Below are 27904 nucleotides of genomic sequence, written 5' to 3'. Positions count from 1 at the left end.
CGACATGCACGCCCGCATGCTCCAAGGGAGATCTTGCAGTCAGGCGAGGCGGGTAAGTGTGCAACAGCGCAGCGGCCTTGCGATGTGGCGTGGGTGCGCAGGCACAGCGCAGCGCAGGGCGACGACAGGGCACCAAGGGTCCCACCCTCAGCCAGCCAAAGGCCCCACCGCCGCTTCTTCCTGGCGGCAGTTGGCGTCAAGGTTCATCCTCGTCGAGGGCGAGCGGACAGACAGGCTCAAGGTACAACCGCACCGCGTTGCGTTGGGTTGACAGCCCGATGAGGCTAGCTATTGGCCAGGCCTTTCGTGGTGAGCAAAGGCGAGCCAAGGTTTTTGAGTAGGGGAAAGACCTCCTCACAGGGGAAAGTCTCACGGGTGGTCATCAAGAATTGGGATGGGCGCACGCGATGTGTGGGGATGATTGAGATGGTATTGAAATGATGGTACGCGACGTCGTCGATGAGTGAGCTCATTATGGAGCTCGGATGCGTAAATGTGACAAACAAAAAAACCACGCCAAGGCCCGCCAACCAGCTACGGAAGACGCGGAGTCTACTGTAGTCTTCCTCCTCGCCCCCCCTCACACTTCTCGAGCTTCCTCTGGCTCTCCCTCCCCCTCGCCTTCTCGCCCGCTGCCGGCTACCTTAACCTCGCATCCCCACACGCTCACCTGAACCTTTCCGCTCTTCTTTCCCTTCCAGATCGAGAGGCCCCAGTCATGCAGTGGAAGCTGATGCATACGTCGCCAGGCTGCTTGCTCGTCGTCGTCGTCGCTTTCAGTATTGCCGGTGTGACGATCGCCGTTGACGAGATTAGCGTGCGGTGCGCCGTTGCTGCCGTTGATCACCGTACTAGCGGGCTGTACGGTTGCTAAGCCCTCTAGCTTCTTCTTGACGATCGCGAGGGCTACGCTTTCGTAGTCGATGTCCTCGCTGAGACGTCTAGCGTCGACGCCAAAGAACTGGCAAGCTGCATCGCCTGAGAGTAACACAGGCAAGCAGCGATGTGGGTTGATGCTCATGCCTAGCTCCTCGCCTTCACCCTGCTCAGCCAGCAGCAGAGCCATCATGATCTGCTTGCCCTTCTTTCCGCCTCTAATCCACTCCTTAGCCTCCCTTGGCTTGACATCAAGCAGCTTCGCCCCCTTGATCATCGCGTAGACCTTGAAGTCATGGAACTCCGGTTGAGCCGCTGGGAAGAGCTCTCCGATTTGAGCTACGGTCATACTGGGAATTTGATCGGCGTCCACGGACGACGAGGCGGTCGAAACGGACGCGAAGGCCGTACGGTCGATGACTACCGTTGCGCTTGCGGCGTTGACGCCATTCGTGTGGCCATTCGTGGGAAGAGCAGCCTCTTCTACGGAGGCGATGCTTTGCTCGACGGGCACGTCCTCGATTGGGGCCATGTATTGGTCGGTAGCGTCGTCGATCGGTGCCGCCGGAGGATTGGCTGGTTGCTCCTCCACGGGCTGTTGAGATGCCTGCTGCTCGTCGACGGCTTGCTGGTGGGAACCCTCTTGCTGTTGATGTGCTCGATCTTCAGTCTCAGGCCCAGGCTGCGGAGGAGACTGGTCGCCTTCGCCCTTCTCTGCATTTGACATGGCTGAGTCCTCGCCATCAAGGTCGTCACCGCCGTTGCTGTTCGGCTCTTTACTTGCTGGTAGCCCTCCGCCGGTGATCCTCGGGATGTCTTGGACTGCGGCGGGGTCTGTCTCGCCCGTTGCCATCGTAGTATCGGCTTCGCCGTGCTGCTGTTCTTGCCCTTGGACGGCTTCGTCCGCCCGCTGTTGCTCCAGAGCGACTTGCTCTCGAGGGGCCTCGCTCTGGACGGAGTGCTCCGCAACCCCGTTCTCTGCTTCACCCACGGGCTTCTCGACCATCTGGTATTCGCCTCCGAGACTATTGTCGTGGCTGGCCTCCTCCTCCTGCTGCGTACCATTCTGCGTTTGAGCGTCCATCGCCGCGTGCATCTCCGCCCCATCGCCCCCAACTCCAACTTCGTCCTTCTCCTTCTTACCGATCGAGACCGAGGGCATCTGATTCATGGCCCCGCTCCCGTGCACCTCCTCCCAAACCTCCTCCATCTCACCCTCGCGCTCCTCCCTATCCTTGATCTCCCTCTCTCTCTTCTCTTCCCACTCCTTCTTCCTTGCAAGCAGCACGTCCATTCCAGGCTGATCCGCCCCCTCCCTCAACTTGAGCGATGAATCCGTGTCGCTCCCCACTGCTGCGCTCAAGCCATACTCGTCGTGCCAGCGTGATCGCAAGCCAGAGAAAAGGATGAATTGCCCCTTGCTGATGCCGAAAAGGGCGTGCTGCTGCTTGGAGAAGAGGGCAACGCCCATAACCCAGCCGCCACCAACCTTCGTCTTGCTCTTGACAGCGCGAGGCATGTACTCGCTCTCCTCGTAACCCAGATGCATATCGTAGATGGAGCGCACTTTCTCTGAGTAGGTATAGTCGGTCACGTACACGGTCGCGGGCTGATTGGGTCCGCCTGGCTCGTAGACCTCGACGACTTGCGCGAGGAGGTCGTAGAACTCGGGGCCGCCATTCTCCGCTCGACCACGAAGCTCCGAGATGGTTTTGAGCGGGCGTAGCCAGGCGGTAGGGTACTTGCGGAGCGACTCGACGTTGCCGCGTTCGAAATGGTACCAATTGCGCAACGCCAACATGCGCTCGTACTCCTCGTCACGCGGGCGAAGCGTTCCGCGAACAGCGCCCGAGTCGAGTGGCTCTTCCGGCTGCGGAGCAGGCATGAACGCGGCACGCCAGACGCCCTGTTCTGCTTTGCCCTGGCGTGGGTTCTTGGCTCCTGGCCACTCCTGTAGACTGACAGGCTCGATGAGGACGGTCACGCCTTGCGCAAACTCGTCAATCTCCTCGGGACCACTGGAAAAGAACATCGTCTTGAGGTAGCCGGACTTGTCGACGAGGACAACGTGCATCGAGAGATTCTTGTTATAGCCGTTCGTGCGGCGTGGGGATTGACAGGTGTGAATCACGCCGAGGAACTTGTAGGTACGCTTCGAGTCGAGGCGGCAGTCGTCTAGGAGGGTGATCGAGGTGAGAGAGGAGGGCGTGATACGGCGCGACGCAGGACGACTAGCAACAGGCCAACTTCCCAAGGTTGGAGCGCGAGGCTGGAACGCTTGGGCGGAGGGCCCAGCCTGCGACTGCGAGGCCTCGGCTTCCGCCAAGAGGGCAGCTTCGTCCGGTGCATTGGAGTCGTCGTCGTGTGCGCTGGCGCTTCGGGGAGCAAATGCGCGCTCTTTCTTCTGCGGAGTGTTGAACCAGTCCTCGCCGTTAGACTTTGGCGGGGAAGATGGGGTAGCCGAGGGGACAAGGATGACGTCGTCTTCGGCTGTCTTACTCGGCGAATGCGCAGCGATGCTGGCTGCGGCAGTCTGCGTGGCAAGGTTGGCAACATCGGGCTGAGTTGACGTAGTGGGCTGAGCGGGGGGAGCGGGGGGAGCAGGCTGCGACACAGGCGTAGGCGCGCTGGCTTCATCGCTGGATGGGCCAGCGGGCTGATCGGAGGAAGCAGGTGCAGGTACGTCGTCTTTGGCAGGCTGATCCTGGCTAGGCCCCTCGTGACTAGATGAAGACGCAAGGGATAGCAAGGGGCCAAGCGCATTCTCGTCTGCGCCGTGTGAAGGGGAGGAATTCCAGCGTGGCGGCGAGGAGTTCCAGCGTGGCGGCGAGCTTGCTTGCGACTCTTGAGTCTGCGTCTGCGTATGCGTCTGAGGTGCGGTGGCGGGAGCGATTGCCGCAGAGTCCGTCGCGTGGCTATGCTGATCCTCGACCAGAGGATTGATAGCCTGAGTGCTCTGGACTGGCTCGCTGAGAGGAGGATCGACTGGATCTGCCTGGGTATCCTGCAGTTCCTCCCTTCGGTATCGATCGAACCACAAGTGCTCGCCCTCGCCCTGCGATGCCTGTGATTGGCTTTGCGGCTGGCTCTCTGAAGCCAGCGCGGCCTTCCTACCCTTCACGGGCTTAACCTCCACCGCCGGGGTCCACAGCTTCACGACCAGCTCATCCCGGTCGTACATGATCGTCTTATTCTTTGCAGTCACACGCGCTCCATACCCGCTGACCAAGCATCGAATAGGAGTAGCAGCATCCAGCGTTGTGCTGTGCTCATAGAGAAAGTCGCGAAAGTCGCTGACGATTGTGCCGTCGAAGGTGAGCTTGACACGCTCATTGTCAATCGAGGCTCGCTGCCTGCTAGGAAGGAGTGGGTGTGCTTCGATGTCCATAGACTCATAGGGCTTCTCGCCGCCATTGACGTCCTTGAGCTCGAGGAAGAGACAGACCATCGCTCCCCGCCCTTGTTGGATCTTGGAGGCAAAGGCGGCTTTGGAAGTGACCAGCTTGCCTAGGCGATCCTCATCCTTCGGGGTGAGGAAGCGTGGCGTCGAGGAGGACGACGAGGAGGAGGACGAGCCGGCACTGCGACGTCGGGAGCTGCCACCGCTACTCGACGGGGACGACGACGATGGCGGCGCCATGGCGGCGTTGGCAAGCGGGTTTGGAGATGTGATGGAGAGGAAAGGAAAGAGCGGGAGCAACGAGATGGCGGAGACCAAGACGCGCACGCGGACGGAGACGAGGCGAGAAGAGGCGCGCCGCGCTGCCAGTCCGCCCTGTGCCTGAGGGAGACGACGACGACGCGGGCGACGGCGAAATGAATCCAACACTTTGCCTCGAGCTCAAGCCGCCGCCGCCGCTGCCACCGCTGCGCCCGCTGCTTCTTGACTTCGCACAACGACATGCTAGCGGTCGAAGGAGCCCGTCATGCTGTGAGGGCGCCACTGCGGCGGCATTGCTTACAGCTGCGACGGCAGTCCACTTCAACACGCCCGCAAGTCTACGTCTCGCGCTCCCACTCTCCCCTCTTCAACCTCAGCATAGAAGAACACCTGCTCCGCACCACTGCACCCACAACCCCTCTCCTCTTCATCTACCGCAACTCCCCCTGCATAGTCCTCGGGCGCAATCAGAATCACTGGAAGGAGCTGAACGTAGGAGCGATGCAGGAACGTCATTTGCCGCTGATCAGGCGAAGAAGTGGCGGAGGAGCGGTGTACCACGATTTGGGGAACACTAACTTCTCGCTGCATGTTGCGCGAGAGCGATTTGAGAGGAGAATGGGGGCGGAGATGATTGCTAGGGCGCTGAATGGGCCCGGAGTGGGGCTCAGGACGCTGAGAAGCGATGAGGCCTCGCCCCCTGCAGAACGGTTTGCCATAGGGCAAGGCAGCCCTGAAGGGGCGTACGTCAATGAGCGACACGACTTGGTAGTCAGGGTGGTCGACCAAGCTGCTTCCTCAGGGTCGCACGAGTCGCACTGGGCAGAACGCAAGATTTCCGGCTCAGCCTTCAAGATCCTCACGCACCGAGCGTATCACCACGGCACGATGCTCCTCTCCTCTGACCTCTCAGCGTTGGGCTCCTCCCTGCGCAACGTAAAGACCAACGCCATGAAGTCCAAGGGGGTGGAGAGCGTCAAGAGCCCCGTGGTAAATTTGAGTGCCGCCTATCCCTCTGCAGCCAAACAAGGACGACTGGACCACGAGAAATTCACACGTGCGGTCGTGCGCGAGTTCTGGAACACGTACGATGCAGAGAGTGGGAGAGATGAAGCGCGAGGGGGCAGTGTGCTGGAGGAGTTGGGCAGAGGATGGGTGGACGTGCATGAGGATCTGCCCCTCGCCAAGGAGCCGGAGAGGGTCAAGCTGGAGAAGCTGCTTGGAGAGTGGGATTGGATATATGCGTCTTGCCCGGAATTCGAGGTGGTTATCCAAGCAAGAGAGTACAAGGGCAAAGGCCGACTGAGGGAGCTAGGATTGGGTGAGGGGGCAGCGTTGAAGGTGCATTGCAAGAATGGCATCGTATTGAATGCCGAGATGGAAGGTGGAGATGGCGACGAATGGGAGCAGGTCGTCAAGGGTATTGTCGGCCAGCGCTACGATACGTTTGCAGAATGCCCGCCGATGCCAGGGGGGTCGGCGTGCGCGAGGGAGGAAGTGAGTGGGGATGCGAGGCGGCGCAGGGCGATCGAGGCGTTGGGTGAGCATGATCAGCAAATCAAGACGGCGCTTGTCGAGTGGCTTCACGAGGCCTTGTAGAGCATCAAGCAAGTACAGCAAATGTAATATCACACAGAAGTCATTGGCATCGTTGTCGCCCTTCTCCACACGTTGGCAGCAGCGTGGTCTTGGCGTTGGCCTGCTTGCTCCGCTTCCGCCTTGTTTCGACTTGGCCGACTCGCATCGCAACTTCCAATCTTGCCTTCTCATCATTTGGCCGCTTCCGTGATCCTCGAGGCCGACATGGCCATTGAGCCCATGGATACCAGCGGTAGCGCTGACGCATCATCATCATCGTCGTCGTCGTCATCGTCATCCGCAACTCGCATCATCGCAGCAGGCGAGCGACTAGCATCCCTGCTGGGCCAATCCTCCGCCCTTGACGCAGCTCGCGACCAGCACGACAACTGTGTCGCCTTCTCTGAGTCGCATGGCCTTGTCGCTTTCCCGATGCAAAGCGGCCCTGCAGTTGCCATTGCCATCAAGCCGCTCCTCGCCCCCTCACCTACGCAAGCGACGCAGCCGCTGTTGCTCTACCCACCGCTCCTGCCTCTTGTTGGTTCCTCGGCGGCTGCAACGTCATACCTCGTACGACAAGTCGCCTTCAGCCCCTCCGGTTCCTCTCTGACAGCAATCATACAACCTCGCAGTAAACGAGGACTCGCATCGTCCTCATCTGCACCATCGCCATACGGTCTCGTCTGCATATGGAGTCGCAACCCACGCAAAGCGGCCTTGAACAGCGAATGGGCGCTCACAGGGCAATGGCCGTTGCTCGAGGCTGGCGGTCAGCTGGGCAGCGGGATTGTTGGTCTGCATTGGCTGCGGGAAGAGGGCAAGGAAGTCCTCGTCCAACCACCCGACATCATCAAGGCCGAGTCCGAGAAAGTCGCCCCGACTACTCAGCTGCCCGGAATGAGCCATGAGAAGCAGGGGAAGGCGAGGGAGCAGCCCAAGTTCAGGACGATGAGCGTGCCAGATGCTGGACCGACTCTGAGCGCAAGATCAGCGGTGGCCAGACCTGAGGCTCTTGTGCTCGTCAGTTCGAACGGATTCGTCCACCTGCTCCACCGCAACGTCTCCATTTACTCGCAATCGCCCGCGCTCGCGACCCAGGACTGGCAGCTACTGAGCGCTCCTCTGCACTCTCCTGCGACGGTCAACTATGCCAGACCAGTAGCTGAGTCAGGGGCGAGTGGCGTGAGCTTGTCGCATTGCACCATGCACCCCGTCTCCGGCAGCAGCTCACTGATCATCGCGGTCAAGCAGCGCAGCGGCGGGGCATGGCAGCCTGACGACGGATTGATTCACCTCACCGAGGTTGTCATAAACACAAAGCGTGACGATCCACTGCTTCGCACCAAGCCGGTCCAGCCCATCCATTACGGCGAAGAAGTTGGCTCCCTCCTCCACCTCCGATTCAACAGCACTCTCAGCGGCAAGCATCTCGACACGGAGTCCATCCATCTGCTGGGATGCTTCTCCCATCTCGATACCACGGGCACGACGCTGCGCTCCTACTCCCTCACGCGACGGCGAGACATAAGCGGCAAGGGTTCCCTGAGCGAGGCATTCGGCGACCTCGAGTCGCGCAAGAAGAGTCTCAGCGAGGTGGAACAGGAGGAGGTGGAGGAGTGGTCCGCTTCTTTACACGCTGAGCGCATAGAGGAGGGGAAGGTGCTTCACCAGCTGGTGGGCTACCCGCGTGCGTTGCTCGAGGAGGGAGAAGTAAGGAGCAAGCTGGTGGCCATTTGGTCTGGCACTGGAGACGTAAATGGAAGGAGACGATGCGAGCGCGGATTGTCTACTATTGACCCTGCGCGTCTCGGGGAGGACGATGGGATCAAGAGCGTATCAGCCCCGAGCAGGTCAATCCAACCTGACCCTCCCGTCACTCTCTCGGCCAATGGAAGCTTAAGGGGATGGTACGACGCAACCACACGAGGGCTGCGTCTCTCCGCCCCGCAGGCACCCACCTCCGGCTCTCTTCCACGGCTGGCTGCGGCAATCTTGCAAGCTATCATCAACAAAAGGACGTACGCGGATGTCCTGTTGGCTTCGTCGAGCATGCTGCGGGAGAGGAGGAACAGGGCAAAGCTGCTCAGCCTCGTGGGAGGGGCGTTTGGGCTAGACATGGCGGGTAGCACGTCGACGAACATGCTGGGTAAACTCAACTTCAAGGCACTGGCCGCGCTGCTAGAGCTGCACGTCGCCATGCTGCGCGTCCTCTCTATCAACAGCAGACCAAAGCTCCCCCGACAGGAGCTCGTAACCTCGCACCGTCTCCTCGCACAGCTGCACACTTTCCGCTCTTTTTCTTCTGCCCGTCAAGGCGCAGACGACTGGAAACCGCTGAGCGTCACTTCTCTCACGGGTCTAGCTGCGGGCTTGATCGAAGAAGTGGAGGACGTCTGCCGATATGCCGTCCTCCAGGGAGAGGGAATGCCGCAAAGCCCGCCGGAAGACGATGCCGCAGCAGAAGGAGTCAAAGAGGGAGGCACGACGAGAGGCTCGTCCCTTTTCACCACTCTGGCCCAGGCTCGCAGCTCGAGCGAAGCAGCAAGCTTGACACTGCACCTCCTGACCCGCAACCTGAAACTCCTGACTTCCCTCCTCTCCTGGCTCGACAAAGCGTGCGCCTCAACGCCTGAAGCAGCAGCGCTTCGCTCCACTCTCGTCAGCCAATCGTCCGCCAGGCTGATCAATGAAGTCAAAGGCGTCAAGTTGGCACGCAAAGTCGCACGGATGGAGGAAGACCAGCTCCTGGCGAATGGTGGCGGAGGCGGGCCAAAGAAGAAGGAGGGAACCAACGGCGCCGCAGGAGGGACGACGGGCAAAACGCCCGGCCCCACCACGGGCGTGACACCGCTCCCCACTGTAGGTGGAGCAGGTAGCACGCCTCTCCCTTCCTTGCTGGTACCAGGAGCAACTTCATCATCCTCAGGTGCCACTCCGCTCTTCTCAGGTCTGGTTCCCGGTGCCTCAATCCCCACCTTGAACGGCCTACCCCTCGCCGCCTCTTCGCCAATACAGGCCACGCGTCCACCGCTGGGGGCACAGACCAGCCTGGCACTCTCTGCTCGGCCGGCTGCTGCGCTGACTAGGAGGTTGGCAGTTGTGCGGGAGACGTTGAGCGAGAGGTTGAGCAGGGGCACGGCAAAGGGGGTGAACCTCGACGTCTTTGCGTCCAGGCTGGAGTCGTGGGTTCAGGGTGGTGCCGCGGCGGCAGGTGAGGAGCACGGGATTGCTGCATCGCTCGTGTATGGAGCAGCGGGCGCGGATGAGGGGGCAGATGATGACAAGGGGCAAGAAGCGATAAAGGAGGAGAAAGCTTTTGCTCGTCATGTTCTACACTCTGACGACGAGGGAGAGGAGAACAAAGGCTCGACGGGCAGCGTCATCAGCGCTCAGGGTCGTCTCTCCCTCTTCCTTGGGGCGGACGACTTTGTCTGGTCATTGGACGACATCGTCGCTGAGGATGCCGAAACAGACGAAGAGGGAGAAGAGGCAGAGTGGCAGGAAGCGCTCGGTTGCCACGGCGATTGCGAGGAGTTTTCGAAGAGGGACACAATGACTGGCGTCTCGCAGCCTCGGGGCAAGAAGCGACGTCGTCTCTCCACTTCCTTTCCCTCCTCCATCCACCTCCTCACTGGCGAGACAACCCACCTCACCGTCCGCGATAGTACGATGAGTCTAGCAATGGAGACGCTCCACTCCGGGCTGGGACCTGCTAATGGAGCAAGTGGAGAGAATGCGGCCGCAATGGCGGTAGAGGAGGACGAGGAGGCATTGCGGGCTGTACTGGAGGGTGATTGTGGAGGTGATGAGGTCAGAGCGGGATGGGAGCAGAGATTGATGGGCTCGGGAGGCTGGTGGATGGGCGCGTGATATCATCGTAGAATGCGAAACCCTCTCTCTCAATTGCATGTACAGTGCGAGCGCGCGCTATACGCCTAGACCCGCCTACGGTCCGTCATTACGCGGACGATGCAGCCTGTTCCTGCGATCTCCGTGAGCTGAGCGAGGCATGAAGCACAAGGTCAGCATTCAATCTCGTCACGATGATCACGTACTCATCTGCGCACTACTGCGCCGCCCAACACTCACCTTCTCGTGCCATCCCAACAGCACGCCCCCCGCACCCAACTCGGGCCTCGCAAGCCCCTTGTAGATCCACTTCATGAGCGTATCCCTCTGATCTAGATCCAAGCTCTTGAGCAGCGCGCTAATCTCTGTTGACTTGACGGAATTGAGCAGCACGAGCAGGGTGGAGAGGATGCTTTCCTTTGCTGGTTGGAGGGTCGGGGAGGGACCGTAAGGGAGGGGGGAGGAGAGGAGCGAGGACAGGGCGGTCGGAGCGTCGCCTCTACCCGAGCAGGCATTGAGAAGGGTTGACCGGTTAGCTGCACTCCTTCATCATGGCCGTCTACGGTAGCATATATACGCACTTGTTCAAGTGGCCTCGCACCTGCTGGCTAATTCCCTCTGCCTCTTGCTGCGCCTCTGCTCCATCGAGGTGGTACGCCTCTACCAAGTCTGATTCCTGCAGAACGTCCTCCTCCCAGATGTCGACATTGATCGAACGAAATCCGTCGGATGCCATGGCGTGAGAGCGATGTGGTGATGGTGAGGCGACGACGTGTGGTGTTGGAGCGAAGGTGTGTTGGCTGTGGGTCGTGAGGACGTGAGCCGCCGTCCGTGCACTGGAGTGGATGGAGCGAGAGCTTGTGGCCGGAACGGAGCGGAGCCGGCTCGATCGACTCGATCCAGTCGGAGAAAGTGACGGGTTCGGACGAGGACAAAGCTGCATTCATTCACCGCTTGACCGCTTGACCGCTTGACCGCTCTCTGCCTTCGCCTTGTCGCTCCCCCACCATCACATCGGGATGCGGCCTACATCAGCGTTGCTCCTCTCTGCGGCCAGCAAGGCAGCTGCACCCGCGTCGTCACGCTCCTATACCAGGCACACAGTCGCAAAGGCGCTGAGCATTGCCGCCTCCTCTTCTCCGCGTTCATCACCACCGCCACGCTCAGCCCTCACGAAACCTGGGCGCAGTTACGCCTCCCACTCTCCCTCTTCCCTCTCCAGTCCTCCCCTCGTCCAAACGACAACCCTCCCGAACGGGGTGCGCGTGGCAACCGAGTCCACTCCTGGCCACTTCTCCGCCGTGGGAGTCTACGTAGATGCAGGTTCACGATTCGAAAGGCCATGGGTTGCAGGGGAGAGTGGGGTGAGCCACTTGTTGGACCGGATGGCATTCAAGAGTACGAGCAATAGGAGTAGCGAACAGATGACCGGCGAGATTGAGAAGCTGGGTGGGCAGGTGATGTGCAGCAGTAGTAGGGAGACGATCATGTACCAGTGAGTGCGCGACGATGAGGTGCCCAGTAGAGGCGGGAACCGAGTTGACCTCATCTCCTCTCCACCCGCAGGTCAAGCATGTTCAATCAGGACCTTCCCGCCGTACTCTCCATCCTCGCCGATACCATTCAACACCCTCTTATCCTCCCAGAGGAGCTCAACCAACAACGCGAGGCAGCCGCCTACGAGATCAGCGAGATCTGGAATAAGCCGGAGATGATCCTTCCCGAGCTCCTACATATGACGGCGTACAAGAACAACACGCTGGGCAATCCGCTGTTGTGTCCAATGGAGTCACTCGAGCAGATGACGGTGGAGAATCTGCAGGGATTCATCAAGGAGTGGTACAAGCCGGAGCGCATCGTTGTGGCTGGGGCGGGGATGCCGCACGAGGAATTGGTGGGATTGACAGGGGAGCTCTTTGGCAAGGCGAGAGCACAAGAGACTGTGCTTGACAGCCCGAGTGCGAGTGCGAGTTCAGCGGGTTCGTCATCAGGGCGATCTTCCCGCTCCTCGTCCTCAGCATCATCCCTCTGGGCCTCGCCCTTCTCTACCACCGCAAAGACGCCAGCATCCCACGCTCCAGGACAGCCATCCCTCGCGGAGATTGCCACCGCCAAGGCTCGCTATACAGGTGGGGACCTCTATTTGCCCCGTCCTGACCTCCCCTTCACGCACATCTACATCGCCTTTGAAGGGGTAAGCATTCACGACGACGACATCTACGCCCTCGCCGTCCTGCAGATCCTCCTCGGCGGCGGCTCCTCCTTCTCCGCCGGCGGTCCGGGCAAAGGCATGTACTCCCGCCTGTACAATGTCCTGAACACGCAGCACGCCGTAGACTATATTGCGGCATTCCTGCACAGCTACAACGACTCGGCCTTGTTCGGCATCGCGGCCGCGTGCGAGCCGCGCTTCACGCCACAGATAGCCAGCGTAATCGCTCAGCAACTCGAGCTCTGCACGGGGGCAGGTGGGGGAAGACATACCTTGACCGGGTCAGGGGGAGTGACTCGCGCCGAGCTAGCTCGTGCTCGCAACCAGCTCAAGAGCAGCTTGATGATGGCGCTTGAGAGTCGGTTGGTGGAAGTGGAAGACCTGGGTAGGCAGGTCCAGGTGCATGGGACAAAGGTGGGGGTGGAAGAGATGTGCGAGAAGATCGATCGGGTGGATTTGGAGGTATTGCAGCGCGTTGCGAGACGAGTGCTCAGGCCACAGCAGGCCGGAGGTGGGAAGATGTTGAACCACGGCCTCGGGAGCGGGCAGACGACCGTCGTGGCCCAGGGACATCTGGAGGGACTAGGGGACGTGAGGGAGATGCTCTTCCGCCGAGGTCTGGGCGCCAAGCCAACGACGATCGCGTAGCTGCGTGCGAGGTCGGCACTCTTGCCACTGTACTTGTATCGATTCACACGAGAGGAAGTAGAGTAGACACCAATCCATCATCACTTTCATACGCTCTTCTGCTGCGGCGGCGGGAACTTCTCCCTCCAAAATCGCGCAATCTCTCCCCTACTTGCGACCCAAATTTTTTCCCTCCCTTCCCCACCTTGCATCCCAACGACCTCGCGTACGAAACCCTCCAAACCAGCGAAACGTCCGGGTCGCCCTACAATGCGACAGTGTAGTCCGACGGTGAGGATGGAGGATCGACCCTCCTGTTCTGCCTCCTGAAGCAAGGTGCGAAGCGCATCGCTCAGGTACTCGTGGAATTGTCGTCCTGTGGAGAAGCCGGGGGAAATGCCGAACTTCATGTCATTTACGTCTAGCGTGTAAGGGATGACTAGCATAGGCTCCCCTTTACCGTCGGTTGTAGGAGCGGAGAGGTAGTAGGGGAGATCGTCATCGTAGGCGTCGTTGTCGTAGTACTGGGATTGGAGACCGCGAGCTGCGTAGGCTTCGTAGACGAGGCGTCGCGTGGAGAGGGAGCAACGTCCGGTGTACCAGCCGAGTGGTGGGTTGGTGGTGGAGCTAGATGTGCTTGATTGGAGCGTGGTGAGGGTACGTTCGATGTGCTCTTTTTCCTTTTCCTCGTCCATCCCCGCATAGTTAATCCAGCGCCAGCTATGTGACCCTACTTCACAGCCAGACTCTTCCATCTCCTTTGCCGCACCAGGGTTGAGCTGGATCGCCTTTCCTACGCTCCAACTGGTGCTCTTCAGCCCGTAACGCTTAAACAGCCTCAGTATCCTTCCCAACCCCTGACGAGAGCCATACGCATAGCTCGACTCTCTGCTGAGCTCTCGCTCCTTCAAAGGAGGTAGCACAGTGGGAGCCACTCCATTCTCGGTGAGAAAGGACTCGGCATGCGTGTCTCCTTCCTCGGCGGAGTGGAGGAGCGTGTTCTCCCCTCCTTCCTCGTAGTTGATGACGAAGGAGAGACAGACGCGTGCCCCGTTTGGCCAAGTGAAGGAGGGCTGCTCGATGTCGTGGGAGCGGCCGATCAAGTCGCGATTTGAGTGGGAGGGGCCGGCGTTGAAGGGTTGCATTATGGCGAGTGAGCGAGATGGTCGGGGGGAGGGTTGGGGAAGATAAGGAGGAGAGACTCGCAAGGACGGAAAGGAAGGAAGGAAGGAAGGAGAGCGGGAGTGGAGCGGACCGCGGGCCGAGGGGACCGATTTAGACTAGCCTGGCCTGGCCTCGCGAGGTCGAGGTCGAGTGGGATGCGTTGCGTTGAGTTGAGGGCCCAGACTCCACTCAAACACTTGACCCGCCGCGCCGCCGATGCAAGTGCGCTTGCCTGACTGCCGTCTTGGCCTCGGTGAACCCGTCCGTCTTGACCTTGCTGCCCTTGACTTACTCTCCTTCCTTCCTTTCTTCCTTCCTCTACGCGCGCGCTCACAATGGCATCAGACCCATCGTCCTCCTCGTCGCCAACAGCTGCTCATCCCACCACGGTCCTCCTTCTGCGCACGCCCATCCCGCCCGCGCAGGGCACTGACCCTTACCATGATGTCTTTGGATCCTTCTGCCTGCCCTCCTTCCCTCTCTCTGCCCTCGACTCGGGCGCCGCTACACCGCTAGCCTTGCCGCCAAAGATGCTGCCCAGTGGTCAGACGCTGGCTGATGCGCTCGAGGGGCAGCGAGCAGAGGGACCAAGACCAGAGGAGATGCTCCTCGGCGCACTGCAGGAACAAAAGGCCAAGCAGTCCCGTGGACGAGCTAGCTCGCCGCAGCGCAACTATACACGCCAGCAGGCCTCGTACGACGGGACCGATTCCAGCTCTCAGATGGGTGCTGCTTCCTCCTCCACCACCACCTCGTCTACCGCCCCGACCTTAACGACACACCACACCACCTCCTCCCCTCCGAGAGAATACTGCATCGTCTCCCTCCCCGTCCTTTCTAGCCGCTCCGCAAACCAAGCGCACTTCGACCATCTCCTAGCAGAGGGCGAATGGTCAGGCGTGGTAGCAACAAGCAATCGAGCCTGGGACGCCTGGCGCGAGGCCGTCATGCGCTGTTCGGGCTGTGCGGGCAAGGAGCCAAAGCAAGATTGGACAAATACGCCCTTCTTCCTCATCTCGGCACGGAGTGCTGCAAGCTTTAGGAATAGCAAGCTCGCAGGTGTCAAGGAAGGGTGGGGACCCAAGGTCAGCAAAGTGTACGGCGCGCCAAATCGCGGGAAAGAAGGAGGAGGAGGAGGAGGGGCCAAGGGAGGTGATGACGATGCTGGGGATGCGGGAGGCAAAGGGAGCGCGGGTGAGGCCTTGGGGCAGTATATTCTCAATTGGTTCCAGTATCAGGCGCCGCCCGCCACCTCATCCTCAGCAGATAGCTCGTCCTCAGCACCACGTAAGCCCCTCCTCATACTTCAGGGAGACAAGTCTCTTCCCGCTCTCACCGACCTGCTCTCGGATAACGATATGGCGTACGAGACGTGCCTGGTGTACGAGACGTGCGCCGACCCTGGGATTGGCAAAGGGTTGACCGGAGTAGAAACCCTATTGCAAGATCTGAGCTGGACATCAAGAGTAGCGGCAGCAAGTAGGGCGGGAAGTAGACGGGGCAGTGGCGCGAGCCCTAAGCTGTCCCATTCATTGAGGAACGAGATCAGTATGAGTAGCGTCGAGGGAGGAGATGCGGCGGAGAAGACGGGGGAGGAGACGACCACTACTTTGTTGGACCCACAAGAGATGCCCGACTCCCCTTCAGCCTTACCGGTCGACAGTAACCCGCTTCACCCAAACTATCTCGTCTTCTTCTCTCCCTCGGGAGTCGACTTTAGCGCTGATGAGCTGCGCAAGCGGGACTGGTTGCCACCGGCGCCCTCCTCCTCTTCCTCTTCAAGGTCATCACAACAGAGGAGTAGCGTCGAGTCAAGACCGGGGATAGTGGCGATTGGGGAGACGACGGCCAAGCATCTTCGCGAGTTGTATGGTTTGCAAGACGTCCTGGTTGCGGATAAGCCTGAGCCGGAGGGGGTGAGGGAGGCGATTCTGCGGTGTGAGGGTCAGAAGAGTGCGGTATCGCTGTAATAGGTTCAGATCTTCATCAACAAGCATTGGCTGTTGCTAGTCTATCAAGGAGAGGGGGTGAGGGAGGCGATTCTGCGGTGTGAGGGTCAGAAGAGTGCGGTATCGCTGTAATATGTTCAAATCTTCATCAACAAGCATTGGCTGTTGCTAGTCTATCAAGGAACGGGGCAGAGCGTGGTAGCGTACAGCGTGGGGCGTGAGGCGTGAGGCGTGAGAGCTTCCTGGTGTTGGTCTCGGCTGCCTGCCTCGCCGCCCGCCTGCACGTGGTTCGCGCTCGACGCGACTCGAGTTGATGCGGAGAAGGAGAAACGGAGGGGCGGACAGAGGAGGAGATGCTGCATCGTCCTATTTCCTCGTCTTGTTCAACTTTCTATCCTCGTCATCTATCCATCTCAGACTCCAAGATGGCGTCCTTCTCCAGCTCCTCCTCCTTTTCCTCACCTTCACGCCGCTACCAAGAAGGAGACAAGGAGAACACACCCTCCCCCTCATCCTCGCATTCGCACAGCATCGCCGCCACTCCATTACCGCGTCGGAAGGCCTTATTGAGCGAGGTCATCGCACAAAGTCGCACCCCATCCGCCACGCCAAAGCCGCCAAAACCACTCCCACCTCGTACGCCAGCTTCGGCGCTAAAGAGCATCCTGCGCCAGTCGGAGACTCCTTCCTCTTCTTCGATGCTGGGAGGAGGCAGCAGCAGCAGCAGCAGCAGCGGTAGAGGAGTGGAATGGGGTTACAGAATGACCGACGAGGGAGATGTGAGCAAGATAAGCGTGACGACGGCGGGGAGCACGGCTGCGCCTACCTCGAATCATGAGGAGCACTGCGAAGAGGATGAAGAGCAGCAGGCAAGCTCCAGTCGTCTCTCTCTTCCCTCGACCAACGCCAACACGAGCACGAGCACGAGTCGCACCTCCATTCGCTCCACACGTCCTCCGACCGCACCCGCAGCGCTAGACGCCTCAACATCCGCATCGACGGATTTGTCTCTCTCCTCTCTCTCCAACACCGGGGGTCCGCTCCTCTCCATGGGGGAGAATGCGTCGAATAGCAACCTGCTGCGACATCTCGATGACTCCATGAATAGCGGGAGCGTGCTTTCCGTCGGCAGGACGCCTCGAGCAGTCAGTCAGACGAGGAATCGCCCGACATCTTCGCCCAACCCATCGATTACTGCTACGCCTCGACCTATGCGTCCTCGTCAAGCTGCAGCTCAACCTCTGCTCCCTCCGGGGAAGCAGAGTCCCTCCTCCTCCCTGCACGCGCACTCATCCTCCCCAGCTACGGAGATGCCTCGCCCAGCTTCTACTCTCCCCTCACAGACACAAGCACACGCACACGCACACGCACACGTACCACGCGAGCGTCTTTCCACGGGCACTACGATCAGCACCAACTCCTCGTCCCTCTCAGTGGCGGATATGAGCACGCTCAGTAGTCAGAGCTTGAATGACTCCTTCTTTAGGAGGGAGGGGGAGAAGTTGCGAGTGGCTTTTTGGGGTGGGCAGGAGCAGTGTGGGCAGGAGCAAGCGAAAGAGGAGGTGGAGGATGTGCAGGTCGCAGAGAGCTCAGATGTGCCCGCTGGGGAAGAGATGCGCGGGAAGGGTGACGCTGAGGTGCACGAAAGCAGCGTGGCAGACGTAAGCCAGGCTGGCATTTCTGCTGTGCACTCATCTGATGGACAGGGCGAAGAAGAGAAGGACGAGGACGAGGAGCAGGCTGAAGAGAAGGACGAGGACGAGGAGCAGGCTGAAGAGCAGGCCGAAGCCTCCTTGCCCGCAGTGGTGGAGCCTGAGGTCTCGATGACCTCAGAGGCACAGAGCTTCGAGACCTCGTCGCCTCGCAGCATGCTCGATTCCCCCACGGTGAAGATCGCAGCAAGGTCGCCGCAGCCATCACCTCAACATGATGCCAACACCTCAGCTGTCTCCGCGAGCCGTCAGCTAGAAGCGGACAGTGCGTCGCCTTCCTCTTCGTCAATCACCGCATCATCCGCCTCGCCCTCACCCAAGCCCGCAGCAAGTCCAGCACCTCGTCGTCCAGAGTCCGGCTACACTGCAAGCCCATCGGCGGATAAACTACGTCGCCTTGCTCTAGGCAGGGCCAGCGTCGAGCGTTTACGCGCGGGAGGCGATTCAGCCCCGCGAGCTACGAAAGGCCGTACGAGCGGCGGGTCGGCCACGTCTGCCGCCTCGAGCGACTTTGTCTCGTTTGCTACTGCTGGGCAGTCTGCAGAAGAGGATGGCGAGCTTGAGACGGAAGTTGAGACAGAGGAGGACGCAGAGGCGCAGCAAGAAAGGAGCGCGCAATCACCCGCACGCGTCGTCGCTTCGCCCAAGATGAAGGACAAGACGATGCGTAAGCAAATGCAGAGCCCGCACCCTGCCGCAGCTCAAACGCACGGCCACTTCGCAGAAATGGCCACACCCTCCCCCACACGTCGCCCAGCATCAGCTATCTCCTCCCCAACGCAGCAACAATGGCCGCCCACACCAGCAACATCTCTGTCCCTCCCTCCATCTGGCTCTCCACCGAGCGGCGACGCCCAAACACGTCTCCTCGCGGTACGCCACGCACTAGACGAGTACCTCTTCACACACTCTTCCCGCCTCTCAACCCTATCCGTCCGTCTGACCTCCACCCTCTCTGAAGCCTCCCTCCTGCGGGACGTCCTCACCTCGGAGCTGGAAAGCAAGTCGCAGCTACTGCGCGAGCTTGCCGGGGTGAAGTGGGAGTTAGAGGAGCGAATGAGAGATAAGGAGGGCGTGCTGGAGGAGTGGAAACGCGAGAGGGAGGAGGGGGAGAGGAGGGATGCGGAGCTCAGAAGGCTGGTGGAGAGGATGAGGGAGCAGGTGGGGAGGAGGGTGGGCGTGGCCGCGGCCAACGCGGCGAGCGGGGTGGGTAGTGGAGATGAGGAGGTGATCCGATTGCGCGATGAGCTCACTCACGAGAGGGAGTTGAGAGAACAGCAAAGGCGCGACTATGAGGTTCGCCTTCTTGCCGTGCGCGCCACTTCCTCCTCTCCCTCATCACAACGGTCGCGCGAAGCATCGCCCCAGCCATCGGCATCGACGGAGGAGATCGCCCGCCTCGCCAGGGAGAGTGTCGAGCGTGACCACGAAGTGCGCGTCTACTCGCTGCAGCGTGACCATGAGGAGGCCCTCGAGTCGCTGGAGGAGCAGTTGATTGAGGCACAGCGGGAGCGCGATGACGCGCTACAGCGTGCAGAGGGGATGGAGGAGGTGGAAAGGGAGCGCGATGATGCGCGTCAGGAGAGGGATGACGCGAGAGAGGAGCGAGATGAGGCATGCGATGCGAGAGAGGCGTTGAGTGAGGAGCTGGCAAAGGCGCAGAGGGAGAGGGATGAGGCTGTGGCCGAGCGCGATGAGGCTGCAGATGGGTCGAAGGGGCGACAAGCCAGTACGCACGAGGTGGAAGAGCTTCGTGCTGCCAACGAGGAGCTCTCGACTCGTCTTGAAGAACTTATTGCGGAGCGAGAGGAGCGAGATCAGGCTCACCAGGCCGCCTTAGCTGCACTGGAGAGGGAGCTCAAGCAGAATCACGACGCCGATGTAGAGCATCAACGCGGGGAAGCCGCCGCCAAGCACGATCAGCTGCACGCCATTGCCTTGCGGATGGAGCAGGAGCGCGAAGAACTCCTGGCTGCTGTGGCCGACATGGAGCGCACGGTGGTGACGCCGCAGGAAGCCCGCATTGCAGAGTTGGAGCACCAAGTCGCTGAGCAGACCAAGCAGCTGCAATCTAGCTCCTCCTCAGCAGAGGCTGCCGAGCTGCAAGCCCGATGCGACAAGCTCGCAGCTCAAGTAGGCGACCGCGGTCTCACGATCACTAAGCTTGAGCGTCAGAACGAGAAATTGGAGCTCGAGATCCAGAACCACGCAATGGCACTCGTAGCTAAGCAGGAGGAGCTTGCACTGCTCAAACGCAAAGTCAGGAAGGCTGGGCTGGTCACTCCAGGTCAGACTCCGGCGAGCTTGGACGACGGACGCTATGAGGCAGCAAGTAGCTCGTGGGAGCATGGAGCCCCAGAAGAGATTCTCGAGCGTGGACCTGTCCCTGCCAAGGCGAGGGGAAGGAGGACGATGGATGGCGCTGGCGCTGCAGCCGGTGGGCCGCTACGATCAGCGACTGTCAATCAGGTCGTGAATGAGGACCAAGAAGATTTGGCCGAGGAGGAAGCTACCCCCAAGACGAGGCGTGTCGTCCACCACCCTCGTCACTCCACGATCGCTGTCCGCCCATCTCACTCACGATCAAGCAGTCAAGCCAGCCAAAGCGACCAAGAGCAGCAGACAGAGGAGCGGCATCGCATCTCATTGTCTTCCACTGGTTCTTCGTCGTCCGCAAGTCTGCAGAAGCGAACAACGCGCGCCTCCTCGCGGGACCTCACTGGCACCACCTTTCCCGATGTGCCCACTCACTCCATCGCATCGGAGGGCACGTACGGCGGCCTGGAAGAGCCCATGAGCCTGACTAACGTCTCTCGCAGTCGGCAATCCCTCTCCCTCTCCCGACCCTCCCTTCCAGCAAACGCAGCAGGACGTCGCGCCCTAGTAGGTCGCGCCTCGACCAACAGCAGCCGCAGCAGTGTCTCGTCTGCTTCGTCGAATTCGTCGCGCATGTCCCTCTCTGGCGGAGCTTCCATGTCCAAGATGCCGGGGATGGAGTCCTTCCTCGCCAAGCGGAGGGCAGCCGGTGAAGCCGTAGCCAGAATGTCGGCCATGAGTGATGCGACACCGAGGAGGAGTCGTGGTTGGGCTGAGCAGGAGCAGGAGAACCTGATGCCGGCTTGATCGTCACTTGTCCTTGTACATAGCAGCGCCATGATTCCATATCCAAAGTCATCCACCCAGAGCCCGTCTCTACATCACCACGCAATTGCCCCCCGCATCACTCTTGGACGCTTGTCCACCTTGCTTCCCACTAGCCTGCTCCTCGCGCCATCGCTCGATCATCTCCTGCACACCGGCAAGATCTGTGCTCGCTCTCCCTGCATCCCAGTCCACGAGGAGGAGAGGTGAAGACTCAAGGCGACGTGAAACGGCTGACTCGCTGCTGGCGGCCGAATCATCATCTTCGAGGGTGGTCTTGACTCTCGTCCTTGTTACGCCGGGCGGTGGATTGGTAGGACGCTTCGTCTGCGGACGAGCGCCAATTCCTGCTCCACCTACTGCTGCGGGGTGATTCTCTGGGGTAGAGCGAGTAGTAGCAGGAGCGCCTTCGACCGAAGAATTGGCAGCTGCCGCCGCAGGGGGAGGAGGGGGGGAAGCTTTGAGGTACTCGAGGATGGTCCTCAGCTGTCCGGGCGTTGGGGGCTCTTTGGCCCGCTCCTTGATTTCGAGCTGGAGGTCCAGAGAGGACGAGGCGGGGCTGCTGGCTTCTTTGAGGAAGATGGCTGCGTTCCCCTCGTTGGTAGAGGAGCTGCCGCCGCCGCCGCCACGTTGTGCTTGGCGGAGGAGGGCGAGGGCTTGTTGCGATTGCGGGGAACGGAGGTCGTGGCTGCAGGTGTGTTAGGGGCGTGAATGGTCAGCTGTCGGCTCATTTGGACGACGGCAGGCGTGCATTGCTCACTAGAGCGTGACGATGGGCGCCGAGGCGTGGAAGCGGATGCTCATGGTTGCCTCGTCGTAGCGGCGGTGGTGGTGGCGAAAGATGAAAGTGACTCAAAACGAGTTCGCGATCCCCTCGCTCGCACCACCCTTGGGCACAAGCCATGCCGTTTTCTCGAGTGGAGCTGTCCTGAGTCGACTGAGCAGCGAGCGTCGGGCTCATCGATTCGCGATTCCTCGACTGCGTTTCTGCCCTGCGTTTTTCTGCACTTTGGGGGAGGTCTCGTCGCGGATCTCGCCCGCCTGCGCCTGGTCTGCCCTTTGTCCCGCGCTGGACTGCATCATCGATTCACGTCGCGAGCGAAAGCGGATGCGATGCGGGGACGCATTTGTTTCCTTTTCGACCTTTTGCATCCACTCCCGTCACTACCAACCTCAGATCCCCAGATATCGCGAAGCCATGTCATCGACGTCGACGCCATTTAAGGGCAACCTCAAGGGAAAGAGGAAGCAGGACCTCGTCGAGAGTGAGTGTAAGCGGCGTCAACACTGCGCAATAAGTCGACTGACGTCGCGTCTCCCACGCGCGCGTACGCTGCAGTTGCATCCACTCTCGGCATTACCGTGGATGACGGAACCAAGCGCGACGACTTGGAGGCCATCGTTCGCGAGCACTTGATTGCCAACCGATCGCGATTCGAGAGGCGTGGACAGATGGAGGGACTCTACACTGCTCTGGACCGCGAGGGCAGGCGTGCCGCGCGCGTCTCCAGCAACGGAGGGTGAGCAGCGAGACGACAATGACCACGCCACGCCTTGATTCACGACGACTGACAACACCGCTTCATCCTGGTATTTCGCCGCCGTGCAGGGCGGCTGAATCCGAGTCGGAGGGCTCCCCCGTCACGCCCGCCAAGACGCCCCGCAAGCACACGCACCGCACCCCTTCATCCGCCTCGGCCATTGCTAACGGCATCGCTCAACCTGCCGCCGTCGCGGAGGAGGCCATCGTCAACGCGACGCACACCTTTGGCTCGCAACTCAAGGCCCGCACGCAACGCTCTCTCGATAATCTGGCCAACGCGTTTAAGAGCTCGGGCAACGAGGTCCAAAACGAGGTGCAGCACGCCCGATCCTTTGCCCAGAAGAACGTGCGTCGTTGGGATCGTCGCTTGCACGCTGTGGTCAACGCCAATTGGAGTCGCGCCCAGCATGCTGCTTCGGACGCTGGCAACCTGGTGCGCTTGCTCATCGCCATCGAGGCCGTGGTCCTCGTGCTGAGCGTCCTGCCCACCCATTACATCCGTCTGGGCGAGTCTCGCGCCGAGTCGTTCCTCCGCCACGGTCGCATCGACGCTGGCGTTGTCCCCCACTGGGCCATCACCATCCCCGATGTACGCGGCATCATCTCGCTCAACTTCTGGCAGCCCATTCTCCTCTGGACCATCTGGCTCGTTGCCCTTCCCTCCGCAGCAGCCCACCTCGTCACGTTCCAGCGCGGCAGGCAGCCCTCTGCTGTAACCTTTACCTTTGTGCGTCTTGCGCTACTCTCCTTCCTCAAGTCTTCGGCCCATGGTCTGGAAAAGCTGCCCAGCACCCTCGGAGTTGCGGCTGGCCAGCCTGGTGGGCAAACGCTCTCCTCGATGCTGGGCAACGCTGCAGCCGGCTCCGACTTTGTCTCCAGTGCTGCCTCGACGCTCTCCTACTCTCGCTGGGTGCCCCTCGACGCCAATGTTCAGCTCCTCGGTACCGCCCTCGTAGCTGGCTTGGCCGTCTACGAGTTGATCGGGCCTGCGACCCGCGCCAGGGCTTAAATCGCTGTGGTTCCGTGAGTGCTCGGTCTCTCCTTCCCTTTTGATACCTCTTGCTTGTCTCGCTGCTACTTTGGTGCTTGCTCCAGCTTCTGTCGCGACGTGGCTCTGCTATCTCTCCATCTCTCCGAATTGTACTCTGCTCTGCTCGCTTTGCCGACGGCGCGTCTCGATGAGGCGGCGGCGGCGGCGGCGGCGGCTCCTCAGACACGCGAGCTCGCCCAATCTCGAGCGGCTCGTCGATTGCTTCTGCGTCTTGTCCTCCTTCCCTCTTCTCCAATACCATCGAATTTGTCATTTCCACCAAGTCTCGTTTCCCATCTCGACCCCTTCTGCCCGCTCTTCCCCCGGCTGGCAGCGACGTCAGAACATCGTTCCATCCGGCTCCTCCCAGCCTTGCTCAGCCGCAGTTGACGCCATGACCGTGTCAGCTGCTGCGCAGTCGGAAGCCGCAGGGCCCGAGATGGCCGTGGCTAGCAATCAGGTCAGCGAGGTAGCCATCCCCCAGCCGGCACCTGCTCTCGCTCTTCTCGACTTGTTCCCAGCTCCTGTGAGTTGGCACGGCGGCAGTGGATTGACTGGCGATGAGCCGTTGCTGAGCTGCCCATCCGACCGCATACACGCACAGAACCCTCATGACATTGACTGGAATGCCGTCGTTCATGCTGAGGTGTGCGTGCGCGCGCGAGTGCGACCCTCAGCTGCGACACTACTGACCACTCACCACCTCGCATAGTGAGCTCAATGTCAATGATGGATGGCAGGGCATTGTTGCCAAGTCGCAGTGAGTGGCCACAAGCACGAAATTGCTGAGCATCGTCGCGTTGACTTCGGCTTGCTCGTTCACGCCCGCCCACCCACAGCAAGCTCGCAAGCCTCGTTCTTCAAGGCAAAAGTGTTGCATCTTCTCTGGGCCGTCTGCAGTATCAAGGCAGCATCCTAGAGACGTGAGTGCCCGGCATATATGATGGCCGAGCAATAGCTTACACTCACTCTGGACCCCCCTCAAACTCGCACAGGCAAGCCGTCGCGATGCGCAGTATGACCGCCATTGAGCTCAAGATGTATCAAGCCTGGCTGAACGGCGCCTCACCTCCCGGCCTGCCCTACCCCGACAACATTCCTCCCACCTCGCCTGCAACCACGCAGCACATCTTCGCCGATGTGGTCAACTTCCACCCAGACGCGGACATGCGCCTCTTGGCCCTCTCGCATATGTACGACTTGCATCCCAATGACCGACTCGACCAATTCGATGAGCGCAACATGCTCAGCAAGGGACAGCTGACGTACTTTGAGGCCAAGTATCCGCAGCTTCAGCCCCTGGTCTTGGCCCATTGCCGCGTCTTGATGCAGCGTACAGGCGAGGTGCTGAACCAGGAAGTGCACATCGAGCGCATCAGAGCCGAGTGTCACGCTTTGAGGAGCCAGCTGGCCGTACTTGATTGGAGGGTGAGTTGGCGTGGCGACGCAGAGTTGCAGGAGGGTATATGGTGACCTCAATCATCGTCTGCTCCTCTGCACAGATCCAGGAGCACGTCAGGGAAAATGCCCAGTCGCTTCAGCTCGCCAATGCCAACACGGAACTCCTTCGTCAGCGTCTTCAGCAGCTCACGCGCCTTCTCGAGGGCGGACCCACTACCACGCAAGGTACTGTCCAGCAAAAGCGCAAGACACCCGAGGTCAGCGCCGATGAGGAACAACAAGTCGAAGACCGTTCCATTCGACGCCGTCATGATGGTGAGCAGCCCCAAGTCAGTCAAGGTCAGCACGATGACCGCCAACACATGAGTGACCACTCTGGCTCCAATTCGCGCGACGATGATGAGGACACCCTGATCCGCGATGACAACAATCCTCGCGGGCTACTAGGAGACTATCATTCGCTTTCGCCAACGTCTTCTCCTGAACCTCAGAATCACCACGAGCGTGGCAAGCATCCCGACGGCGAACAGCCCAGCGAGTCTACTGTAAAGGAGGCCGGGATCGGGCAGCAGGTCGACAAGCATGCTACCGAGACCAATAGCTCTACCACGAAGGAAATGAGCGCCACTCAAAGCACTCCATCCGCCTTGGTAGAGGCCGACAAGGAGATTCAGGACTTCTTCTACGATTCAGCCCCTGCCACTGGCTCTAACCAGGACCAGCACCACAACAAGAAGGCTGACCAGCGCAGCCGCAGCTCTCCTGCTGAGGAGCACGGCGCAGACGGCAGCGATGAGAACGCCCCTGTGCTCCTGAGCGACGAGAATCGCCCACCAACCGACCGGCTCGCCATCCGCTCCGGCCCCACTACGCCCGAGCAGCGCCCCAGGAACCCTGCTGCTACTCGAGCTACCAACTCTAGCCCTCCCGCCTGCCACAGCACCACGGCAGGTAGCGGCGCACGATCCTCGCCTCCAGCCACCGACACGCAACGTTTCCTCTCCGACCTCGAGCTGAGCGCTACCGCTTCCACGTTGCCCTTCAGCAAGAAGGATGCGCCGCTTGCAAAGGACTCAGCCAGGGAGGAATACATGAGTCTGTTTCCCCTGCCTGGCTTCGAGCGTAGCCCGTCGCCCATGCTGACCAGGAGCAAGGCGAGGCTCGACTTGCGCAGGACTACTGGCGCCAGCGACGATGAGGATGCTGAGCCGACAGCAGGAACCAATGAAGGCTTTGAGTCGCAAGAGCAAGTGGAGCAGCAGGCTCCTGGTGTCTTTACCCGCCGCTCTGGGCCAATGCAGTTTTTCAAGTCGCGCCTCCTTGCGTAGACGCAGCCAGCGGAAGAGGATAGCAGCCTTCAAGGCCAGGCAGACGACACCAGCATGCACGAGCCATTCAGCCTCCACACGAGACCACTACCATCCAACTCGAGCACCAGCGATACCTACATCTACCCGACCTGAAAGACGCGAAGTCCCACTCCCCTTCCCCAACCTCCACGTACATCCAGCTGTTCAGACTCAGAAGCGAAGACGACCAGAGGAAGAGATGACGTGAATCGAATAGATCTACACCTAGCTTGAGGAGTTGGGGTGACATGGCGCGTCTACTACACCTTGATCCTCTTCTCTTCCCTCTTGTCATCTCCCTCTCCCTCTTTGGCCCGCCTCGCCTTCTCCTCCTCCCAATCGTCCCTCTCCTTGATTCTCGTAATCAATCCCCTCTTCTCCCTCTCCTCCCTCGTATCAATCACCTTCGGCCCCCCCGCGGCAGTCAAAATCTCCACCCCATGCGGCGTAATAGCCAATGTCTCCTCAGCCGCGGCACTATGTGCCCCATCCGTCGTAGTGACCGTCCAGTCATCAGGCCAGGAGAGATCTCCAGCCCCTACGGGCGGGGGAGTGGCAGAGATCATAGGCTCGATGGTAAAGACGTGTCCTACCTCCATGATTCCCCAACCTTTTTTAGTCTTGTGATGAAAGACGGTTGGCGCACCATGGAAGACTTTCCCAACTCCGTGACCCGTGTATCGACGTACTACTGCAAAGCCTGCAGATTCTGCGAGGGGTTGAATGACTTTGCCTATCTCACCGTAAGGGACTCCAGGTCCACAAATGGAAATGGCTGCATCGAGGCAAGAGCGGGCTGTCTTGATTAGTCTCTGCCCCTCTGAACCTTCAGGGTGAGCAGCAGGCTCCACAGCCCAGGTAGCGTTGAGGTCACCGTGAAACCCCTTATGGTAGAGCGTCACATCGATATTGATTATGTCGTCCCTTTGGAGCGGGCGTTGATCGGGGATCCCGTGGCAGATGCATTCATTCACACTCGTGCAGACCGACTTCGGGTAACCGTGATACCCCAGTGGCGAAGGGTAACAATCACGCGCTATGGCTTCGCGAAAGACTACCTTGTCAATCGAGTCCGTCGTGGCGCCGATGGCTATGGCGTCTCGTGCAGCGGTGAGGACTTGGCGGGCTAGGATGGCCGATCGGCGGATCCCGGCGACTTCCTCGGGCGTGTTGGTGCGGATGTTGCGGGAGCGCATCCACTGAGGGGTTGACAGACGAGAAAAGGGGAGCAGAAGCAGAGTTTCGGTCAGCAACGATAAGTCAAGGAGGAGGGACGAGAAGAAGGAGGGGGAGGGTGGGATGGATGCTAAGTGCTCAAAAGCAAAGGGCGGGACGCTGCGCTCACATCCCACCAAAATGCCCAAAAGCTCTGGCTCACCTCCTCTCGCGCATAGTTGGGGCGTTGAATATGGGCTGGGACGCGCGGATTCTTGCTGAGCGGGTATGCGGGGCGAAGGGAGCCCGAGTAGGAAAAGGTGGGGAAGGGGTCGTGTGACTCTGCCGAAGAGGAGGAGGAGGAGCTCTCTTGAGTCGTGGTGGTTGACGCGGCTGCTGCTGCTTTGGAAGCTTGGTGCTTCTGCTCTGCAGCCGCGAGCGGTGAGATGCTCGCGGCTGACGTTGTGGCCGCCTGCTCTTCGATGGCCATGTTGCGAGTTGAGAGGACAAGGAGCGAATGAAGTCAAAGTGATTTTGTCGCCTCGCCTTGCCGAATCAGCCGTCGGGGCCCTGACCTGCATCATCTCGCCCGCTCGCGTGGCTCCTTCCGCCCTGTCAACCACACAAGGTTGAGCTCAACCTCGATGTCAAGCCGCC

The 27904-nt window shown here is 60.3% G+C and overlaps 12 protein-coding genes across 12 annotated transcripts; 7 read left to right on the top strand and 5 right to left on the bottom strand.

Moving 5' to 3' along the window:
* Positions 1-415: 415 nt before the first annotated feature.
* BDZ90DRAFT_275347 (hypothetical protein) lies at positions 416-4571 on the bottom strand. Its single transcript, XM_025508876.1, has one exon. The coding sequence runs from the start codon at positions 4514-4516 to the stop codon at positions 581-583; it is 3936 nt and encodes a 1311-aa protein (XP_025360766.1). The 5' UTR covers positions 4517-4571; the 3' UTR covers positions 416-580.
* A 141-nt stretch (positions 4572-4712) lies between these two features.
* On the top strand, positions 4713-6186 carry BDZ90DRAFT_233298 (hypothetical protein). The gene has a single exon (XM_025506582.1). The coding sequence runs from the start codon at positions 5156-5158 to the stop codon at positions 6134-6136; it is 981 nt and encodes a 326-aa protein (XP_025360765.1). The 5' UTR covers positions 4713-5155; the 3' UTR covers positions 6137-6186.
* A 118-nt stretch (positions 6187-6304) lies between these two features.
* On the top strand, positions 6305-10056 carry BDZ90DRAFT_233297 (hypothetical protein). Its single transcript, XM_025506581.1, has one exon. It carries the CDS (start codon positions 6341-6343, stop codon positions 9983-9985), a length of 3645 nt encoding a protein of 1214 aa, XP_025360764.1. The 5' UTR covers positions 6305-6340; the 3' UTR covers positions 9986-10056.
* On the bottom strand, positions 9567-10709 carry BDZ90DRAFT_233296 (arp2/3 complex). The gene is made up of 3 exons (XM_025506580.1): positions 10546-10709; positions 10205-10463; positions 9567-10113 (listed from the first exon to the last, which is right to left on the bottom strand). Exons 1-3 carry the CDS (start codon positions 10698-10700, stop codon positions 10051-10053), a joined length of 477 nt encoding a protein of 158 aa, XP_025360763.1. The 5' UTR covers positions 10701-10709; the 3' UTR covers positions 9567-10050.
* A 207-nt stretch (positions 10710-10916) lies between these two features.
* BDZ90DRAFT_233295 (hypothetical protein) lies at positions 10917-12920 on the top strand. The gene is made up of 2 exons (XM_025506579.1): positions 10917-11459; positions 11531-12920. Exons 1-2 carry the CDS (start codon positions 10984-10986, stop codon positions 12822-12824), a joined length of 1770 nt encoding a protein of 589 aa, XP_025360762.1. The 5' UTR covers positions 10917-10983; the 3' UTR covers positions 12825-12920.
* Positions 12591-14020, bottom strand: BDZ90DRAFT_233294 (glycoside hydrolase/deacetylase). The gene has a single exon (XM_025506578.1). It carries the CDS (start codon positions 13946-13948, stop codon positions 12911-12913), a length of 1038 nt encoding a protein of 345 aa, XP_025360761.1. The 5' UTR covers positions 13949-14020; the 3' UTR covers positions 12591-12910.
* Positions 14021-14225: 205 nt separating this feature from the next.
* Positions 14226-16081, top strand: BDZ90DRAFT_233293 (hypothetical protein). Its single transcript, XM_025506577.1, has one exon. It carries the CDS (start codon positions 14303-14305, stop codon positions 15935-15937), a length of 1635 nt encoding a protein of 544 aa, XP_025360760.1. The 5' UTR covers positions 14226-14302; the 3' UTR covers positions 15938-16081.
* Positions 16082-16341: 260 nt separating this feature from the next.
* BDZ90DRAFT_280686 (hypothetical protein) lies at positions 16342-20751 on the top strand (the record flags this gene model as incomplete). Its single annotated transcript, XM_025509299.1, has 1 exon — positions 16342-20751. One exon carries the CDS (start codon positions 16342-16344, stop codon positions 20749-20751), a length of 4410 nt encoding a protein of 1469 aa, XP_025360759.1.
* Positions 20752-20820: 69 nt separating this feature from the next.
* Positions 20821-21573, bottom strand: BDZ90DRAFT_261477 (hypothetical protein; the record flags this gene model as incomplete). The annotated part of the gene is made up of 2 exons (XM_025508383.1): positions 20821-21457; positions 21530-21573. 2 exons carry the CDS (start codon positions 21571-21573, stop codon positions 20821-20823), a joined length of 681 nt encoding a protein of 226 aa, XP_025360758.1.
* A 365-nt stretch (positions 21574-21938) lies between these two features.
* On the top strand, positions 21939-23353 carry BDZ90DRAFT_233290 (hypothetical protein). Its single transcript, XM_025506576.1, has 3 exons — positions 21939-22034; positions 22109-22289; positions 22379-23353. The coding sequence occupies exons 1-3, from the start codon at positions 21968-21970 to the stop codon at positions 23319-23321; spliced, it is 1191 nt and encodes a 396-aa protein (XP_025360757.1). The 5' UTR covers positions 21939-21967; the 3' UTR covers positions 23322-23353.
* A 428-nt stretch (positions 23354-23781) lies between these two features.
* BDZ90DRAFT_280683 (hypothetical protein) lies at positions 23782-26071 on the top strand (the record flags this gene model as incomplete). The annotated part of the gene is made up of 6 exons (XM_025509298.1): positions 23782-23868; positions 23947-23990; positions 24055-24102; positions 24182-24265; positions 24338-24770; positions 24845-26071. 6 exons carry the CDS (start codon positions 23782-23784, stop codon positions 26069-26071), a joined length of 1923 nt encoding a protein of 640 aa, XP_025360756.1.
* Positions 26072-26352: 281 nt separating this feature from the next.
* Positions 26353-27737, bottom strand: BDZ90DRAFT_254121 (methionine aminopeptidase; the record flags this gene model as incomplete). Its single annotated transcript, XM_025507817.1, has 2 exons — positions 26353-27291; positions 27438-27737. The coding sequence occupies 2 exons, from the start codon at positions 27735-27737 to the stop codon at positions 26353-26355; spliced, it is 1239 nt and encodes a 412-aa protein (XP_025360755.1).
* Between the last annotated feature and the right edge of the window lie 167 nt (positions 27738-27904).

Source organism: Jaminaea rosea, assembly GCF_003144245.1.
Source record: "Jaminaea rosea strain MCA 5214 unplaced genomic scaffold BDZ90scaffold_11, whole genome shotgun sequence".
NCBI classification, from domain to species: domain Eukaryota; kingdom Fungi; phylum Basidiomycota; class Exobasidiomycetes; order Microstromatales; genus Jaminaea; species Jaminaea rosea.
Note: the sequence above shows the minus strand (reverse complement) of the source record. Positions and strands in the feature narration are given on the sequence as shown.